The sequence below is a fragment of the Priceomyces carsonii genome, assembly GCF_900007245.1.
Source record: "Priceomyces carsonii strain CBS4050 genome assembly, scaffold: Debaryomyces_carsonii_scaffold_7, whole genome shotgun sequence".
NCBI classification, from domain to species: Eukaryota; Fungi; Ascomycota; class Pichiomycetes; order Serinales; family Debaryomycetaceae; genus Priceomyces; species Priceomyces carsonii.
In genome coordinates this window covers 481128-499622 of record NW_026946680.1, presented here as the reverse complement: position 1 = coordinate 499622, position 18495 = coordinate 481128, and the positions used below count along the sequence as shown (strand labels likewise).

General features: G+C 37.0%; 11 protein-coding genes across 11 annotated transcripts; 7 read left to right on the top strand and 4 right to left on the bottom strand.

Moving 5' to 3' along the window:
* Nucleotides 1–3: 3 nt before the first annotated feature.
* Nucleotides 4–918, top strand: PCL1 (Pcl1p; the record flags this gene model as incomplete). Its single annotated transcript, XM_062956199.1, has 1 exon — nucleotides 4–918. The coding sequence occupies one exon, from the start codon at nucleotides 4–6 to the stop codon at nucleotides 916–918; it is 915 nt and encodes a 304-aa protein (XP_062812726.1).
* Nucleotides 919–1191: 273 nt separating this feature from the next.
* On the top strand, nucleotides 1192–2787 carry PRCAT00006077001 (uncharacterized protein; the record flags this gene model as incomplete). The annotated part of the gene is made up of 1 exon (XM_062956197.1): nucleotides 1192–2787. The coding sequence occupies one exon, from the start codon at nucleotides 1192–1194 to the stop codon at nucleotides 2785–2787; it is 1596 nt and encodes a 531-aa protein (XP_062812725.1).
* Nucleotides 2788–2972: 185 nt separating this feature from the next.
* On the top strand, nucleotides 2973–3257 carry PRCAT00006076001 (mitochondrial 37S ribosomal protein mS37; the record flags this gene model as incomplete). Its single annotated transcript, XM_062956196.1, has 1 exon — nucleotides 2973–3257. One exon carries the CDS (start codon nucleotides 2973–2975, stop codon nucleotides 3255–3257), a length of 285 nt encoding a protein of 94 aa, XP_062812724.1.
* Nucleotides 3258–3593: 336 nt separating this feature from the next.
* BUB3 (Bub3p) lies at nucleotides 3594–4658 on the bottom strand (the record flags this gene model as incomplete). Its single annotated transcript, XM_062956195.1, has 1 exon — nucleotides 3594–4658. The coding sequence occupies one exon, from the start codon at nucleotides 4656–4658 to the stop codon at nucleotides 3594–3596; it is 1065 nt and encodes a 354-aa protein (XP_062812723.1).
* Nucleotides 4659–4767: 109 nt separating this feature from the next.
* Nucleotides 4768–5868, bottom strand: PRCAT00006074001 (uncharacterized protein; the record flags this gene model as incomplete). Its single annotated transcript, XM_062956194.1, has 1 exon — nucleotides 4768–5868. One exon carries the CDS (start codon nucleotides 5866–5868, stop codon nucleotides 4768–4770), a length of 1101 nt encoding a protein of 366 aa, XP_062812722.1.
* Nucleotides 5869–6105: 237 nt separating this feature from the next.
* PRCAT00006073001 (uncharacterized protein) lies at nucleotides 6106–7743 on the top strand (the record flags this gene model as incomplete). The annotated part of the gene is made up of 1 exon (XM_062956193.1): nucleotides 6106–7743. One exon carries the CDS (start codon nucleotides 6106–6108, stop codon nucleotides 7741–7743), a length of 1638 nt encoding a protein of 545 aa, XP_062812721.1.
* Nucleotides 7744–8126: 383 nt separating this feature from the next.
* On the top strand, nucleotides 8127–9800 carry PRCAT00006072001 (serine/threonine protein kinase; the record flags this gene model as incomplete). The annotated part of the gene is made up of 1 exon (XM_062956192.1): nucleotides 8127–9800. The coding sequence occupies one exon, from the start codon at nucleotides 8127–8129 to the stop codon at nucleotides 9798–9800; it is 1674 nt and encodes a 557-aa protein (XP_062812720.1).
* A 258-nt stretch (nucleotides 9801–10058) lies between these two features.
* MED14 (Med14p) lies at nucleotides 10059–13178 on the top strand (the record flags this gene model as incomplete). Its single annotated transcript, XM_062956191.1, has 1 exon — nucleotides 10059–13178. One exon carries the CDS (start codon nucleotides 10059–10061, stop codon nucleotides 13176–13178), a length of 3120 nt encoding a protein of 1039 aa, XP_062812719.1.
* Nucleotides 13179–13349: 171 nt separating this feature from the next.
* Nucleotides 13350–14273, bottom strand: SUT1 (Sut1p; the record flags this gene model as incomplete). Its single annotated transcript, XM_062956190.1, has 1 exon — nucleotides 13350–14273. One exon carries the CDS (start codon nucleotides 14271–14273, stop codon nucleotides 13350–13352), a length of 924 nt encoding a protein of 307 aa, XP_062812718.1.
* A 1698-nt stretch (nucleotides 14274–15971) lies between these two features.
* Nucleotides 15972–17234, top strand: PRCAT00006069001 (uncharacterized protein; the record flags this gene model as incomplete). The annotated part of the gene is made up of 1 exon (XM_062956189.1): nucleotides 15972–17234. One exon carries the CDS (start codon nucleotides 15972–15974, stop codon nucleotides 17232–17234), a length of 1263 nt encoding a protein of 420 aa, XP_062812717.1.
* Nucleotides 17235–17266: 32 nt separating this feature from the next.
* Nucleotides 17267–18172, bottom strand: PRCAT00006068001 (glucose-6-phosphate 1-epimerase; the record flags this gene model as incomplete). Its single annotated transcript, XM_062956188.1, has 1 exon — nucleotides 17267–18172. One exon carries the CDS (start codon nucleotides 18170–18172, stop codon nucleotides 17267–17269), a length of 906 nt encoding a protein of 301 aa, XP_062812716.1.
* Between the last annotated feature and the right edge of the window lie 323 nt (nucleotides 18173–18495).

The following is an 18495-nucleotide window of genomic DNA, read 5'->3' as shown; positions in this document are numbered from 1 at the left end:
AAGATGACTTCCTCAATTGACATGAAGGCTTTGACCATATTTATTCAATCGCCAGTATCGCTGGAAATGATCCACAAGTTAGTGGTAGCTACTTTACAAGTTTTACCGTGTCAGGAATCTAAGGGCTATAATGAAGTGGGCGGTAAACCATTGCCCTCTTTGATGACTTTCATCACTAAGCTTGTGAGATACACCAATGTCTACACTGGCACTTTGATGGCTTGTTTAGTGTACTTGAATAGATTGAAAGAGAAGTTACCAAAAAATGCTCAAGGTATCCCATGCACAAGGCACAGGATTTTGTTGTCCTGCCTTATCTTGGCAGCAAAGTATCATAATGACTCGTCGCCAAAGAACGTTCATTGGGCTAAGTACACTGATGGCTTATTCAATTTGAAGGATATCAATTTGATGGAGCGTCAATTGATGTACTTATTAAACTGGGATTTGAGAGTAAGTAATGAAGAAATGATAGAGCACTTAGATCTGTTCTTAACTCCAATCAAGCTGGACTTGATAAACTCGAACAAGGTCAGAAAGCATTTGCAAAGACAGAAATACCAAAGAGAATTACAGAAGCACCAAAGACAACAGGCAAACAAACTTCAAGTTCCCGCCCACAACAACTATCTGTCATCTACTGTTTCATCTGCATCTTCATCTCTGGCATCTCCTATTTCCAGGTCACCAAGCTCTGTGGTGTCGCGGTCTTCCTCCAACTCTTCTCTCAGCTTGAGACACTATAGACAAGACTCGTCGTCATCATTATCTTCCGTTTCATCACCTGAAATGATACAAACGAGTCTGAAAGTCCTGTTACCTGAAAGAATAGATCCTATCATAGAGCTTACAGCTAGAAATGAAGAAGTTGAATTAAATAGAATGCTCAGACTGTTACAGCCAAGGGCAACCACTTAAGGAGACATTTCTCAGGAGAGATGTCAAAAAAGTGTACATACATTACGGATTTTCTGTTTATATATGGTTCATTATATGATCAATATTGGGTGGTAATTTCATGTGTAGCCCTGTCCCTCTCTTATGTTTGACTTCATTTCTTTGTCATCTAATCTTAAGTGTCCTCGCGTTTCGGTTTTTGTGTAGGAAGGGATACCGGGACATTTATCAATTCGTAATAGAAATATATTGTACGGTCTTCTCAGTACATACTGATAATAAGCTTAGCTGAAAATGAGAGCTCTATTTCAACTTAGGGTCCCACTTGAGAAAAGATTCTTTTCATCTGGATTTGTTTTGGGGAAAGATGAGAAGTCAAAGCAACTCTTGGAGAAATTAGGTATGTCGCTACAAAAAGGCAACATTAAGTCGAAGGATTCCGACGAACAAGAAGAAACGCATTCACATCTAGCAGCGAAAGCTGATGTAGATGAAAAGAATGAGATCACTAATACTAAAAAACCTGAGAGTTTTGATGAAAGAAAGGAAATGCTTAATCAAGTTAAGGATTGTTTCAATAGCATTTCACATATGACCGTTAACGATATTATGATACAGAAAAACCTAGATGAAGGCATGCAGTTTTCTTTCCCTTCAGAACACTATTTAGATAGAAAAAAGCTTATCGACAGTTTACCGGATGAGATAGACATATTTAATACACCGTTGAGCGTGATTGAACGAACTTACAACGACTTGGCGAAATTAGATAACGATAAGTCCGTGCATCTCAAGTACTACAAAAGATATCTTCAAAATTATAATGATCCTATAAACAACTTAATTCAAGAGTTCAATGGGATATCTGAGAAGTTTATGTTGTTGAGAAGGAGAGAAATTGATAGCTTGTCTCTAGCCACTGGTGCTTATTTATACAAAGAAAATATGTTTGGGAATCCATACAATGTAATTGGTTTTGATAGAAGTATAAGTGGCTTGCCGTTACGAACAGGTAAACACAAGCTTACAGACAAATGCTATCCTCAGGAGTTCATCGAAGATTTGCAGATGTTCCGAACTAAAATCCCTGTCCACAAGAGAGACTTAGATTTCATTGAATACGAAGAAAACTCAGTCAATATTGACCCGTCGAGAATTGAGAATAGTAAAGAGAAACCGAGAGACTTTCAGTCAACATTAAATTCCATATATCAAGAACTAGAAGTGCCAAAGAATTCGATTTTAGTTGATTCTTTGGCTGACTACAAAATGTTGACATTCAAAAGCGACATAGTAATACGCATCGAGAACGAAATTCTATTTATGAAAAGGTCTTTGCAGCAGGAGATTGAATTATTCATGAAATCTAATGGAAATAGATTACTATTATTTAACCATCAAGATTTAAAACACAGCCAGTTCAGATTGTGTGAAACGAAGCATCCCGAAAATGTCAATTCTTCATTAATTATAGTGAATTACAATCTCAAGCCTTTCAATATAATCCCCAATTATAGTATCTTATTGACTTCAAGGTCTCAAAGAAAGAAACTAGAGAACCATTTGTTCAAGATCTTTTTGATAAATATGGAGGATCAAATAGATACTCTTTTTCGGATCAAGTACTACGATGAAAAAGATATGAAGAAGTTCATGAAATCAGTTTCGAGAAATATAAGGAGAACGATTTCTTTTAAATTGCTCAAGTTTTTCACTCCATTCAAAGATGAAGAGTATCGCAATTACGATGCATTTATTTACAAGCCTCAGCTAGGGCTTGCATTTAAGAGACTCTACAGGTTGAGAAGCTGGAAAATTTCAACTCAATCAGAGAGACGTAAACCTTTGAACATGAATTTAGGAAACTTTGAAGACATTAGTGAACGATAGCTAATTATGAGTGTACCTGTTTCCTCAATTATCCTTCATAGATCATCTGAATATTTTTTGAGCACGTGATTTTTTCTTCGACAGTGAGTCTCAGTTTATAGTCTTCTCGTTCTTTAGATATGATAGTCTTAGTAGAGAATAGGAAAAGCTTTTGCATTAATAAAGGTTGAAGTAAATAGTTCGTCATGGCGTACAAGAAAGTTGCTACTAGTAAGAGCTTGCCTCCATTACCCCGTTTGAAAATCAGAAAACCAACTATTACTAAAAGCACCAATGAATGCATGGTGTTAATGTCTTCATTGTTAAACTGCTGGGCAGCAAATGGTGAAGGATCATCGCAGTGCACCAGTTTTGAACATGATTTGAAAAACTGTATGGAAGTTTATAAACCAAAGAAAGAGAACTTAAGTTCAATAAATTACCATGCTTCCAGGTTGTATCCAAAATTGAGAGGGAAAGTCAATGATTAAAAAATTAACTACGATAAACTTAGTGGGTACTGTCTAGTTTTTATAGATCAGGATTCATAGTTTGGATATTGTACTTACATTGGACGTACGATATACGCTGTACATAGTCATCAATATATTTTAATACGAGAAACAATAATTTCAAAAATGGAGATAAATTTCTATTAATGAGACCGGTAAAGCACTTTATTCTTTGCTATCAGTGGAATAGAAAGAGTAGAGTCTTTAAGTTGCTCTTTTACAATACAAAATGATTTTCGCAGATATTCATAGTCCGAACATTAACTCCACATAGTAAGATTTAAAGTATATTAGAATTTATATTACATTGAGAAGCTAGGGCTTCGGTATACACTCAGTGGGGAGGAGTTCTCGTAGATAGACTTTACTGGGTGTTTTCACTTTTGATATGCCCCCCAACGTCTTGGAATTTTTGAAATCATCATCGCTGGTAGCTACCGCTATTAGTCGATTGTCGTAGCTAAGTGACAATTTCACTATACTCTCCACTTCATTGGTATTGCCATCAACGAATGTGGGATAAATTTTCATTCTTTTTCTGCGATCATAATCCCATAGGCATAAGTTCCCATCGGAGCCACCCGTGAACAACGTCTTTGACACTTTATTGAATTGTATCGCATTCACAGGATAAACCAAATCTGTATCAGTGATCTTGTCATGCGACCTATGGCATTTGAACGTGAATCTTTTGGAATACTGGACCTCTGGTGAAGGATCAAAGTATTCCATCGAAACCCTACCGTCAATAGTTGATACTCCAAAGCCGTCTCCCAGAGGAAGACACCTAAGGTCATTTATTTGATACGAGAGCCCAGTATCCCTTACTTCAAGAGGTTTCTCCATATCCCTGGCGTCATAGATTTCAATCCTATTCGACTTTAACGTCATTACGACTAGGTTCTTGGTAGTATCCATTTGAAACACCTTGGAGTCCATTTTTCTTTTGAAAACACTTCTTATCTGTCTAGTATCAACCATTTGAACGCTACCATTAAAATTACTTGCAATTAGCACATTTGGCATTGCTGGAAGGGGACATAGATTGTTTATTCCATTATCTATTCCTTCATCTGTGCTATTCAAATTCTCTGAGTCGAGAGTTAAATTCTCATAATCAATCTGTCTTATACTACCATCAAGACTCCCACCGTAAGCTGTATTCTTTCCTTCAGGATATGCGAGTCGAAGAACAGGACAGTCGGAATTAATTTGCGTGAACGCTCTTGTTTGATTGACATCGGAACAATCATAGAGTAAGACCCGGTTGTCCCATGATGATAACAAAAAATGATTCTGAAAGGGTGAAAACTTCAAATCAGATACTATATCCAAGTCATGTGGCGCTGATAGACTTATGAACTTTGACTGAGTCGTCATTACTTCGAATTACCTCATATACATTTGAGATGCAACTTTATATTAAAGAATACCGTAATGGAATTATACACGACGATCAAATTATAAATGATATAAAATAAAAAGTAAATTATTGCCCTATTTTGAGTTTTACTATTTCAGCAGGGTCTTGATCTGGCTCAACCCATTCAAATTTATCGCTTTTATCCAACCAATACTCAAGAATAATCTTTTCTTCCGGTAGTTCGTTAAGTACAATCTGTCGTTTCGATAGTTGTCGCCTGAAATATCTTTGTAGACTGAGAGTCTCCGGATCTTGGGAAGCCATAGAAATGGAGGTGAGATTTTTCTGAGGAAGTTCTATGATATAGTCATTCAGTCTAAACGAAAGTAGGCTCGCAACATCCCTTACTTCACTATGATGAAAATTTTTAATATTAACTTCACTATGTTCTTCAAAATAAGTGATGATTATATTTATTAAGCTTAGTTCGTCAAAGTGAGTAACTTTGTGTACTAAAGACTTATATGGTCTCCAACTAAGTCGTCCAAGCTCCCTAGGATACTTCACCTGGCTAAGACCCCAGAAAACAAATGCCGTAGATATACTATTGACCACAATCCATAAAGCAGACTGTAGGAAGATCGCTTCTAAGATCAGTAGGAACATCACTGCAACTCCCTGACCAAGTAGGTCTCTTACGAAACGATGCTTCTGATAGCTTATATACCTTTCTGAGTTACATGTCTTTTCAAGTAGCTTAAAACAATTGTGGTAATCCCTTTGAGAAAGCAAACAGCTTAAACCCACCCTTACAACTGTCATATCCACCTCATCCTTAGAGAGTTTATGATTCAAGTTTTCTGTAATCAAATCATGAATGCGAGATACCTCAATGGGAATAGGTGTTGTTGTTAAGTATGCTTTTAGAATTGCATCTTTAGATATAACTAGATATTTATGCTTATTCAAAACTCCCCATATTTTCCTCTCGATATCTTTATTGGAGCCAAATTTTAGTTTCAAAAAGTTTCTTTTCTGACTTATTATACTACCCATTTGCAACCTTCTCCCTGCACGAATGCAATCTATAAGGTCAGCTTCATTAGGTTCTCGCTTTAACTTATTAAAGTCATGTATTCTCTTGCTAAAAGTTTCGTAATTCAACGGCTTTCTCGTATAAAAGTCGCTAAAGTATCTTTTGAAGTTTACTACTTGACATTTGAGCATTAACTTTAGAAAATTTAACTACTGCACCATCTGGCATACAACTAAAGACAGACTAATTTTAGTATAACCTTCTAGAGTCTTTGGGATTCATTCCAAAATACCGGCATATAGATACATCATTAATCTGATTACCCGATTAGGCATTAATCAAAATAGCACATACTGTCTCAAAGCTACGCTATTAAAGAATATATTTTAGCTATTGAGTATTATTTAATGAATTGATTGATATACGCTATGGATTCGAATGACCCTCAAACCATAGGAGAAGACGAGAGCTCGGAATTCTCCTATGTTAAATCAGAAATATTGAACAGGAAACCGAGTAAAATGCTCCAAGAACAAGACTACGAAGAGAATAAGAAAGATGACAAAAGCATTGATTTAGGAACTCCAGAGGTTGAACAAGAGAATGACTATGAAAATGAGGCAGAGATATCTGACTTGAAAGACTCCCTGGTTGTTTCTGTGGAGAGGCACAGGTTACTGCACAAGGATTCGGCATCTTTTCTTTCTCATTCAGAGGGAGAGGATGACATTGCAGAACCTGTTTCTATTCAGCTTGTGAGAAGAGGAACTCTTAGAAGTGTGAAAGATCAAACAGATCACCAACAAGACACCGCCTCTGAGGACACCTCTGTGTCGTCAATTGGAAAACTCAACACCGAACGTTCATCTAGCACAAGCAAGTTGAAGCCATTATTTAGCTTCAAAACAAAAATCGATGAATCTATTCCACCAAGGTCACCTCGAAGGCCGAATTCTGACATTTTGTACTCCCAAATTTTGTCTGATCAATCAAGAAATGTAAATACATTTAGCGAAATTATAGCGGGCCACAGAAAGCACGTTTCCTTGAGTATAAACGATGATTTGGATAGGCTTATGGAAAGCGCACAGAGCTTGAGGCAAAATGATATAAGGAGTTCCGGTAGCGATATTGCTAATGCCTCCAGTATATCTGAAATACCTGACACGAATAAGGTGGAAGAAAAAGAGACAAAGAAAGAGGAAGTGATAAAGAAAGAGGAAGAGATCGAGGAAGAGGAAGATATAAAGAAAGAGGAATCACAAATTAAGACAGATCTCGGTAGCCACCAAAATGCTGATAATTCTAGTTGTGAGACAGGCTCATATTATTCAAATGATTCTAGAAAGACATCGAGCGTATCCAAGGAAACTTTTCAAACAGCAGATTTTTCCAAACCATATTTGAAACAGCGTTCACAGTCGAGTCATAACTTGCCACCGCGTCCATCCCCTGACAATATGCAAAGAGCTAGAGAAGTCTCAAATCAATTGAGTAAAAACATTAATGAACAATTAGATACCTCATCAGACAGAGATCAGCCTTCAGATAGTGCTTCAAACAAATTTCCCGAGCTACAGTCTCCCAAATCAGTAGTTGAACCGGCACTACCAGAGCCAGCATCACCCAATTCCCAAGACATCATTCATGAAAGAGAACATAAAGATGTGAATCCTGTTATTGGGGATGAAGAATATTATGACATTGGCGAGCCCGTTTTAGTCCATCGTCCTTCACAAGCCAAATCAGTCAAAGATGCTACAAAACAACCAAAAACAAAGTCAAAAAAGACACGAGCCAAGAGACCAAAGTCACATAATTCGAACCACTCTCTCAAGCCCTTTTCATATTCAACCTTAATCAGCCTACTTGAAAGTACAAATGGAACCATTATTGGAGAGGAATTTAACCAGTTGAATTTACCAATCAAAGAGAAACAATTAATCGAGAAAATTGTCGATTCTTTATCTCGTTTGACTCTGGATATGGTAATAGATCAATCGAGGTATGATATTGGCATCAAGAGACTCGAATTAGCACTTCGTGCCCTAGAAGGCTTTATATAACCCTTATCAGTAGGCAAACATACTCATGTTTACGTATGTAGAGTTTGATTATTAAAGATTATTTTAATGCACATAACTATTCATTTTTTCCCTCCTTCAGCTTCAATACAGCAACTTCAGCCTCTAGTCGTCTTCTTTTTCAGATATCTTATCTTCTAACACGTTGCGGATAATTTGCAATCGTATTTTGCTTTGTGATACAATTTTGACGGGTACTGGCTGAGACACTCAATTTGGGGTATGAAGGGTACTTTACACAACAAAGAACCAGTTCCAACACCAAAGAAACTTCAAGAGGTAGCACCTCGATCCTTAAAGATTTCCACTTAAAGTAACCTTGTATCAACATTGATATCTTCAAGTGGGGAAGACCTTAATAAGAAATGTGGGAAAACTTTGCAAGTGTTGTTGATAATAAAATGAAGGTACCGCCCACGGAAGATAATACAGGGAGTTGTGACTCAAGAAAAAATCTTCGAATAGTAGTGAATGACTACGAGGAAGAGGAAAGAAATCAGCTTAAATCTCTTGGTGAGCCGATTTCGCTAAGTTCTCCAAGTGCTTTGTCGCCTGTTGACTTTGATAAAATTACTCAGTTACCCACTCCAATTTTGAATAACAGTAGCTCCGGGACGTTTTCCAATTTCCCGCTGCTGCTGAATAACTTGATTGACGTCAATAAAAATCGAGGTAGAAACAATGACAACAGAGTCATCTCAGAATATCGACCCATATCTAGTGTTGGAAGAAAAAACTCTCTTCTGGACAATGCTTCGAGCCCAAGTAAGAGGTTTGTATCTAATCCGATAGACCAGGATCTCTTGGTTTCAGCTTCTACGCAAGCGATTCCAAGCCCGCCTATTGAGAAAGAGTTATCGTCAAAATATTATAATCGCATTTTTGAATCAAAGAGAAACGGTAAATGTTATAAATTTGTTTGCCAAATTGGCTCTGGAAACTTCAGTACTGTTGTTTTAGCAAATAACGTATCAGATGAGCATGATAGAATCGCAATTAAAATCATTTCTGTTCCATTAGAAAGTTCGACTGAAATGTTCAACTTTAAATCATTCATTAAAAGGGAATTGAATATCTTATACAACCTTAGTCATCCATGTATAATCCATCTTGTCGATTACGATATTAACTTTGCAATTAATCAATCACAGATTGAAAATGTACAATACTTTGAAAGTGAGCCTGATAGTGAAGATGATAACAGAATCTTTGCTGAAAATTCCGAAAACTCAAATTCAAATAATGAGCAATTATTGTTCTTTAATTATTGCTCGGGTGGTAACTTGTTTCAGTTTCTGTTCGATCTATTCAAATTAAATTGTAAAAAAAATGTTTATTGGAAAATTATAGAAAGAGTTGTAATTGAGCTCTTAGTTGCTATTGGGTATTTGCATTCGAATAGCATAGTTCACCGAGATATTAAATTAGAGAATGTGTTGCTCAATTATTCTTTTGATGAGCTATGCCAAATAATGAGTCACAATGATGACATTGGCGAACCGTTTCGCAAACCACTTAGTAACTTATCAGATTTTGGTCTTTCGAAGCGTTTGAAGGCCCCGGATGAGCTATTGAGAACTAGGTGTGGATCCAAGGATTATATTTCGCCCGAAATTTTGATGGGCCTTCAATATAACGGTAAATTGACTGATTCATGGTCATTTGGTGTTTTAATTTATGCACTTTTAGAGAATCGGCTACCTTTTGATCCTCTCCCACTAAATGAAATTGCGGTCACGAACGGGATATCTCCGTCAGCGATCAAAAGGAGAAGAGCCAAAAACAGTGTAGCTCATCGCATCGCAATGATTGATTGGGACTGGTTCACCGCAAATGAATTGCTTAATGATGAGTCGGTTGATCAATCTAGTAAAATCATTATCACCAGGTTGAAAGACGTTGCCGAAGTTCTTCTTGTTAGAAAAGACAAACGTAAAACGGTATCAGAGATTCTTTATGACGACATAGAATTTCCTTGGATCAAATCTATATTGCCTAGTGAAATATCTTACCTACGCTTCTCTTCTAATGAGAAATGAAGTAAATATTTAGGAGCCTTGAACTAATATTTAATATTTAGGGTGTAAAACTAATTTAATCTAATCTAACGGGACTATATGAAAGTGTCGTAAGCTTTATGTCGCACATTTCTATTGAAACGCAGCAATGTCGCGAAAAGTGTCTTAGAAATATAGAGAAAAAAGACGAGTGTAAAGCCTTAACCTAAAAAACAGTTAACAGAAGTGTCACCAATAACTTACTTTTCGAGACAATCATTGTTTTATTGATGGTAAGCTATGAGTACTCCGAAGAATGCTCTGAAGGAAGATGCGAGCACTAACGCGATGGATGGCATTCATGAGCATGGAGGTATAGTAAATAATGGTCGTAATGGCGATACTAAGAAAGTACCCGAATTAACTCACATTACAAATAATATCATTCCCTTGTCCCTGGTGTTAAAATTCTATACTCAGGAAGCCTATAAACAACTTTTGACTATGATTGAATCTTTGGCTAATGAAAGTGAAACAGAGCCCGATGTCAAGAGAAAAAAGAAGTTCTTGCAGTTGATCATCTCCTTGAGACAGGATTTTGTCAAGCTCTATACTTTGGTTAAGTGGGCTAGTAAGTCTAAGGATGTTTCCAAGTTGATTGATATTTTAAACTGGCTCAGGACACAAGAATTCTACTTCGATAATTTAGGACTCGGCTTGAATGAATTGAATAGGTTCTCTGGAGCGAAGCTACCAAATGCCGACATTGTGACTAGCTTGGAAGTATTTCTCAAAGGTCGGCCTCAATTGCCATCTTACAACCTCATTGAAACTCCTAAAATCTCATCCGAAAAAATTTTAGAGGTATTACGAGACCTTAACTTGGTCCTTCAAACAAGAATGGCGTTGATAGAAAATATCCCCAAAAGGCTTCTTCAAAACTATACAATTAAAGATGGAAGAATATACTTTACCATTCCTGATGAGTTTCAAGTATCTGTTACCATAGCCAATGACCTAATTGTAGAATCTGATGATGATTATAATAAATCTCCCTTTTTTTTCATTGATTTTAAATTTTTGTTTGGGATTAATCCTGACAACTTCTTGATTACTTATAGGAACAACAAGGTAATAACGGAACTACCTTCCTCGTCTCATCAGCACTTGGAAAAAGTCATTAATAATACGCTTCTTCATGAAGGACTTCGTGGCTTATATGATGTTTGCCATAAATATTGCATATCTTTCAAGTTGTATCTAATTACTAGGCAATTAAGAGACTTGTCTCTAAATACCAAGTGGAGAAATAACATCCAATTTAAGTATCAAAATGCGAAATCCTTGATCATTATAAACTATTGGTCGTCCCATTATCTATCAAGAAATTGGAAATCATTTATAGAAATAGGAATTGACAAAACCTACAACTTGAATTTCAGATGGTTTAAAAATGGTCGCTATGTTTTAGACCATGGGATTTCAGGCATTTTTGATAAAGGATCTTCCCATTTCGAGAATAATAACGATGAGCAAAATGATGAGTTGCAAGATCTCAGCATCGATTTACTTATTAGCATTATCGCTAATAAGCATGCAGAATCATTAATTTCTCAAATTCATAGTGCTTTTAACAAAGCGTTGTCTTCTGATAACGAACATGCTTCCCACATTGGTCCACATCAGTTGCAGTTAAAGCTCGCACCCAACAAATCTGCTATATTTGCGATCAACCCGTTGACGGGCTTTTTCTATTTCACTGAGCCAAATGCTGCTCAAAATCAACTTTGTAAAAAGAATAACAATCCACCTCATAATGTTAGTTCTTCCTCGTTCTATAAAGAAGAAGATATGATTAAAAGTATCGTCAATAACCTAGTTTCTTTAAGATTAGACACTGTTAACAAAATTATAAACTATCGGTTGATCACCACGGGTTGGATTGCCAATGATGTCATTAAGATTCTAGAACATGATGCGTCCCAAATATTGGGCAATAACGAATCTCCGCAGGATTTTGGTAAAGTACAATTTTATAGGAGGAAGAATTGGCCGTCGAGTTGGTTTTTAATATATGTGATCAATGGAAAAACCTCTGCTGCCTGCTGGTGGGTTGCTAGGATTAGATCGATTAAAGCTGAGTGGAAGCTTCAATGGACATCTAAGTTATCAGATCAAGAATCAGAATTGGGCTATGTATTTTTCCACAAGTTATCAGATTTATGTTCTAGCAAGATAATAGATCACATGTTATTAGAAGAACTCGAGACAAAACACATTAAGTTTCTTATTAAGGATCACGCTCCAGATTTTATGAGAAAATATAATATCGAACCTTCAAATGAAGATGAGAAATCGATGATTTACGATTCAATGATTGTACTATTTAATGATGGAAACTTGCTACCCATCTACAACTCGTCTACAAGTTTGTTTCTAAAAATTGTAGTATTAAGGTCAAATAATTCAACTTTGATGAACTTGAAGTTAATGGGAACTTTGAGAAATTTACCTATCAAAACATTCCAAAAATGCTTTATTAAATTAGGTTTAACTATAGGCGATGATCAAAGTTCCTTTAATATCAATGATCTGATTGATTTGACTGATACTATTAATGAAAATTCTTCAGGTGTTATGTTATTAGATTCCATATTTAGCAGCTTGACTAGACTAAAGGAACTTATAAGAATTGTGGATCAACTCTATAAGAATGACATCAAAATTGTTGAAAATACGATGGACTCAATTGTTTTACAAATAGATGACGAAATGCCCAATTTAGAGATCAAGCTACCTGAAGATAGTAATGAATCTATTAGATTACTGAAAAATGTGAAATCTGATGGTCTGCAATACGAAATATCTTTACTTTTGGAATTTTTGAACTTATATCTCAATGAAAAGATAACAGATTACTCAATCATAGGAATCATAAAATATTTAAAAGAAGTTGTTCCAGTCATCAAAGCTATAAAATCTACGAAGCAAGCGATTTCCAAAAATTCGGCAAGGTTGAGCAACGGGCTCCCAAAACTTATCTTCGAAATGAAGATAACTAACTTGAATTTGATTCAAGTCATATACTATCTTAATTACACAAACGCTAATGCTCCGAAGAAGATGACTAAAAGCAAAATAGTCGTTAGCTTATCATTTAGGCTCAACAAATTCAGTGTGAAAAAACAAAGTCTTTTAAAACTATCTTTGAAGGACAATTTGAATTCAAAGAACCTTAAACACAAACAGCTCTTTGAGCAAATATTTAAGGCAATAAATGAATATGAACAATCCACTAAAAATTCACTGCTTGTTAAAGTAATGAGACTTAATTATGACTTTTTAGTGGATTTTCGAAGTGTTAAAGTCTTAATGCTGAGAATAACTGATTGCTGTATACTCTATTCTCAGGGGCTTTAAAGTAGCATCTCAAATGCATTCTTAATGAGTAAGAAAGGGAAATACAAGTCTATAGAAATTTTCCTTCTAAAAATTTTTATTTAATGCAAATTTCTTATCCAATATACGGTACACCGTGTTGCTATTAACATATTATACATTCATTACACATTCCTAAGCCGCATCATACTCTCACTCTCCATGATCATACTCGCAGTCATAATTTTTTTTGTAACATCCTTCGCACTTATTCAATAACTTGTTGAACGAACATCTCACCTTTCTTCTTCTACATGCAACACAAGAACTCTTCCTGGAATTTGAACCTGTCGTCCCAGTATGCTTCTTCTTTGACACTTTGTTTTGTTTTAAATCCGGAGCTACAACTTTAGCAACCGGGGCACATATTTTTTTGTGACCCATCATGTCTTCCTTGGTATAACCTTTAGAAAAATGACACTCCAAACCTTTTGCACGGCATGACTTGCATCCCTTGAATTTGATTATCTTGTCATTCGCTATCACCAACTGGGCACCATCGTCCAATTCCACAGTCTCTTTATTCCAAACTAACCTTTTGAGATGATCATCTGTGATACCCTCAATGGTTTGCTGTTCAAGCTGTAAAGAACGAGCTACTACAGTGACTTCTGCAGTGCATTTAACTTTTCTCGAACGACATGCATCGCAGGATGGTCCAAGACGCTGCCTTCTCTTGGATTGTACGTGCTTATGATTCTCATGCTGCTCAAAGTCTAAGTCACTTTCAGGAGGAGAACTCGTCCCTATAACCAGCAGAGGGGAACTTATTGGCAGTTCTTCTCCCGATGTTTCAGAGCTTGATGAACAGGCCGAAGCCAATGAGCCCCACAGAGTCAGTGCTGCCAGAGCTGACAGGAGAGCATTCTTCCACTGGCTATTGTCATCGTTATTGACTCCAAGATTCTTTAAATTATGTTCAGTCAAGCATAGATTGCTTAATGGAGGAAGTGTTACCGGTATATTTGACCCAGTGTGTCGTTTTGCAATCGACGGTGTTCCGTTTATTCCCATAAGGGGAGGTAACATCACCCTCCTAGGATTATACATTATTGAATAGCTTAGTAAATCTGACATAGTCTGTCACTTCTCATCAAATATTGTATTAAAAGAGAGAGAGAGAAACTTTTAGTACCGGACAAACGTACCTGTGTGCTCCGTCATTATATATATATTTATTTTTCTGGGGTAATCTCTAGTCCGGCTGCGGAGGCACACCGAACTACCGGTAATGTGGTTCTGGGCGAGAGGAACAATTTGTAACCAGAATCTCCACCTGACCTCGGGCAACATAACAAACGGCTGTGGTAATTGAGAGGCGATAGTTACGATAGGCAATGGAGAACTCAAAGGGACAGGTCAATAGAAACATCTCCACTTCTCGTTCCCTTCGACCCATGTGTTTGTTCAGTGATATCATTTCATTGTTGACCTCCTTAGAGTCTACCACTTGTGAGTTTACCGGTTACTTTGGTAATCAAAGTTTGCCCTCAGCCTGTCAGCGTTTTTCCGTACTCAGCACGGACTTTCATGCACCGCTCGAGCAGTTAAGTGTCCGATCAGTCGGAATATAGGACCATTGGCAGCACGATAGTTGCGAGGCGGCAGACAAAATCCTTCAGACGCGGGGCCGGAGTTTTTTCTGCAGCTAATATCCCCTCGCCTGTTCCATATGCCCGAGATGTCGAGGGGCGTTGGAGGAGAGTGAGGAGCATTCCGATATAACCCGTAGGATAAACTTAAAGTCAGATGACTCAAAGTTAGTAGGCAAATAGGAACTCAAGCAGCTCGGACATAACATCATCCGAGGGAATGCTAGAAAGACGTTTCCCGGGCTGTTGGATTAGATGGCCTGAGAATTGTCGTATGATGCGATACCCAAGCTTGTTTACTAATTCTAGCAAAGCTTTTACATGGAGACAAGACAGCTCGGAAAAGTGGAAAACTTAATGTCGCGCGCGTGTTACATTAGAAGTGGAGACTATTCTTTGCAACCGTTCTGAATGTTTGTCTATCTTTTGAAATAGTCCTTAAGGAGAATATTCGAAAGAAGTGCTCGTATTCAATCCCTCATCTCCACAGAATGTGTTGATCCGTGGGTCCAAGGCGCGTAATATATTAACCCACATACTCAAATTTATCTAAAGTTCGTCTTGGATTTGAAGAGCTCTCGCGGATGCGATGATGATTTGGGATCCTTAAGAGCAATCATATGAGATCTAGGATATCTTCCCTTCTCATATTAGTAATCTCCACATCGAAGAAATACTTTACGGTATTGGAACATTTATCTAAGGGATCATATATAGCAGATCACACGTTTTCGTCAGCGTATCTGTCTGATATGTAGGAATCTGGGTAGATCGAATGATAACCAAAAAAACAAATGGTGCCAATACGCACGTGACTAGAAGCGTGATACCATCAAGCTAAAGGTGAAATTTGTTTCTTGACTTATGGCTCTCAAATATTGATTATCCTCATATTCTCCAGGTCAGGCTCTTCAAAAACTATGTGATCCAATGGCATTCACCTGTATCTGTTTGTATTCCGCTGCGCACTTTACATTATTCAATCCATATAGGCATCGTCTCTTTCATTTTTGTGTCTGTATTTATCAATTTGCCTAATTGGGAATGCAACAAACATTAGCTGTGAAAAAAAGTCGGACCAGGTATCAAACTATTCTTGACAAAAGACTTCTATCCTTAGTTTAATATTGGATCTTCTTCATTTGAAAGACTAAAGTTCGTCAACTTCCATACGCTTGGGAAAATGGATGATCCTATACCAGGCTCGTTTGATACGAGCAGTAATTTGGGTACTCCAATTAAGAAAATAAAAGGTTTAAATTTGAATTCATCTTCGCCCCTTAACTCATCTCCCTTATACCCAAATCTCGATGAAATAGAGCCACGAATAGAGCCACACATGAAACTGAAAGGATATTCTCAAAGACTTACTAATAACGTATTGAGAGAACTCAATGTGAGAGCAAATGAGATTTCACAGCTGTTAAAGACATCTCCGAAGGCACAAATACATAATGAAAGCAAGAGGAAATTCAACGGAATTCATAGATCTAGGTTCAATAAAATGGACAGCATTTCTTCACATTATTCTATTCATAGAAGGCCGAAAGAAATTAGTCCCACGAGGGTGGTGGCAATAACAGAAAATGAAACGCCATCTACTTCAAATGATTCGGGAAAGAGAAACCCCTCCATCAACTTAAGTTCTGCATCAAAAAGAAGAAGGACTTTAAATGGACCAGAGGAAGTATTGAATAATTCTTCGCCATTAAAACATACTGGATATCCTTTAAAGTCGAGCCCATTGAAAGTTAATTCTTTGAAAATAAGTCCTTCAAAAGCATCCGTCAACCTTCATGCAACAATTTCGTCAGCATCTAATCTCAACAATAGGCCACAAGAAACATTTAATTATGTTAAGCAGAAAACTGAGATGAATCCTCCACAGCTTCATGGCTTAAATGGTTCTAAAATGAATCCATCTAAGAAGAGTCCCTCGAAGATTAGTCCGTCCAAACGGTCAATGAATTTACATGAAATATTACAAGGAAATGTCCAAGAAAAACCAAAGGCGTCAACTAAATCTCTCAGTAAGAGAGCATCTTCTTTGGAACTAGCTGGTGTGAAGCAACCAGTAGTGCGCAAACATGTACCAACTGATACAAGCGAAAAAGGCTCCCGTTTAAACTCGAATTCGTCTTTACGTTCAATTCCAAATCTACAAGCCTCTTCATTTAAATGTCATGATTCAAATTTGAAGAAGTCTCAGAGTAATATCGACAAGTTACACAATCTACGGACAAAGGCTCCTTCTACTCTCCAACTACCAAAATCGACAAGCTCTAATTCATGGAAATTACCTGAAATGGGACACAACGCCAAACCTTCACTAACGGCAAAAAATTACACAATTCCGCAAGCACCCTCATTTTATGCAAAGCCAACTATCTCCTCGTCCCAAAAATCATTAAACAGGTTTCATAAATTCAAAGACCGATTCCAATAATTTTAAATTTATAAATATTTCAATCGTTTATTTTAATAAATGTTACTTTGTACTTTGATTTCACCACCTACAGAAATATTTTGAGATGCACTCCACTTTTTACCCGCAGCAAGTTTTACAAAATCTGATACATGTCCTGGTTCAATACATAACATTTGTAGGTAGCCATCTTTAGGAAGAAAATCAGCCATCCCTTCAGATTTCTCAATCCAGGGATTCCAAACAACTGTATCTGGCAAATTAAATCTCTCAATATTTGTTAAAACTTTACCGAATTCAATGATTTGAAAGATTTTTGAGGTATCAACTTTTTTATAAATCCTGTCAAATTCTTCTGTGAAACCAACAATTGGTGATTTCTCGACATAACTCTCAGCAAGTAATTGATCGTAGCATTGCTGATCTACTAGGTTATTAACAAGAGTATCTGTGACATCAGGGACTTTATAATATGTATGGAATAGCCAATTAAATTCGAACGCTTCTATTCCAGTGTTTTCTACTTCAATACCAGTTTTGAGCTTTCCCTCTTCTAACTGAATCGTCAAGATTAACGTAAAATCATAGCTGCCTCCGTTCCAGCACTTCAACAACTCTGGATCCACATTTTCTGGTCCCAAACCGAATTGCACAGTCGGCGGATTTTCTGAAGTCTGACCCAAAAAATCCCAAGTTGAATTTCTCGCAAACCCATGCTGTGGAAGATTTGCAGTAGGATGACGTGTATCCTTTTGTTTCCCAAAGATAGGGAAAACCAACGGTATACCACCTCTCACAGCTCTAGACCCGTCGAGCTTAGCACCCTCACTCAACCAAAGCTTTTCATTTCCTTCCACCTTCCATGATATGACGGTTGCCCCAAATTTCAAAATAGTCACAGAGTTACCTGTATTTCCTACTGTCAAAACGACTTTGTCATCTAAATCTTCGACAACCATTGTAAACGTTTAACCCTCTTGCTTGATCGTTACTATTACGTTAGGCTATGGAAATATCTATCCTTGTCCACAGGACTTCCTATAGACGATACTGCATATAGACGAATATTATGCTAAATATATTATAGGGAATAAGCGGACTGCCAACAGCTAGTGCAAGCTCATTTGAACTTTGACGAAATGAACTTCTATTAAGTCTTTGGGCCTAACATGTAACGTTCTACTGTAGTTGCATGAAGCCTTACAAGTTCCCCTATATTTTCAAGAAACCTCCGGAGCAAACAACCGCTCGGGACGGAATTGCACAAAATGAAGGGTAATAT